The sequence below is a fragment of the Morone saxatilis genome, unplaced genomic scaffold (assembly GCF_004916995.1).
Source record: "Morone saxatilis isolate NCDOM2014 unplaced genomic scaffold, NCSU_SB_2.0 Contig24, whole genome shotgun sequence".
Lineage (NCBI taxonomy): Eukaryota > Metazoa > Chordata > Actinopteri > Moronidae > Morone > Morone saxatilis.
The window spans coordinates 34328-35119 of NW_023339807.1; the positions used below are offsets into that span (position 1 = coordinate 34328).

General features: G+C 38.1%; 2 protein-coding genes across 2 annotated transcripts in view; one reads left to right on the forward strand and one right to left on the reverse strand.

The window, feature by feature from the left end:
* The window catches only part of LOC118335989 (aldehyde dehydrogenase, mitochondrial-like), an 11940-nt gene extending 11310 nt beyond the window's left edge, over nucleotides 1-630 (forward strand). The window contains exon 10 of the mRNA XM_035672510.1: nucleotides 421-630. Within this exon, the coding sequence (XP_035528403.1) occupies nucleotides 421-615 (195 nt within the window). The 3' untranslated portion in view covers nucleotides 616-630. The remainder of the gene's footprint in view (nucleotides 1-420) is intronic.
* Nucleotides 1-792, reverse strand: part of ppox (protoporphyrinogen oxidase) — a gene marked incomplete in the record, with an annotated part of 54413 nt that overhangs the window by 33695 nt on the left and 19926 nt on the right.

A 792-nucleotide genomic window follows, 5' to 3' on the forward strand; every position in this document is an offset into this window, starting at 1 on the left:
CCAGCCTGGCTCATATCCGGCTCTCTTCCTCTCCTCCTGGGGCGACAACACCTGCCGTTGTGGGGTGGTCCTAATGGTCTGGCTGTACTCTCAAAGTCTGTTGCTTTTACAAAACCAACATCCAAACCCCAGGCTTCTTTTTTTCTCATGACTGTATGCTAGTTCTGTCAAATGTGTGTCAGCAAATAAGATGTATTTAGATTAAAACAAAAGCAAAAGTTTGAAGGTGCTAGCCTACCAGCTGCAGGGGTTGCCAAATTTCCTGATCCAAAAATTTCAAATCCAACCAGACATCATTTAAAGATGTTTTCAGCAATAATGTGTATGTGTGTGTGTGTGTGTGTTTGTTATGTAAGATGTAATTTAATTTACGTTATACATTTTTGATTCTATTCTATTCTGTCATGTCTTCTCTTGTAGATCTTCGGTCCAGTGATGCAGATCTTGAAGTTTAAAACACTGGAGGAGGTAGTGACGAGAGCCAACGATACTAAATATGGTCTAGCAGCCGCTGTGTTTACTAAGGACATTGATAAGGCCAACTATGTCTCCAATGGGCTCCGTGCTGGCACAATCTGGTGTAGTACTGATTTTGTTTGCTATTTTTTTATTTAGTTTTAGTCCTGTAATAAATGTCCTTGTTAGTTTTTATTATATTTAGTCAACCTCATTGTGTTTTTTTAAATCAAGATTTAGATGGCTTTAAGTCTTTAGTCTTACTGTAGTCAAATAAAACCCATACTCTTATAGTATAGTTTTGGTAAATGGATGGATGGACCTGTACTTGTATAG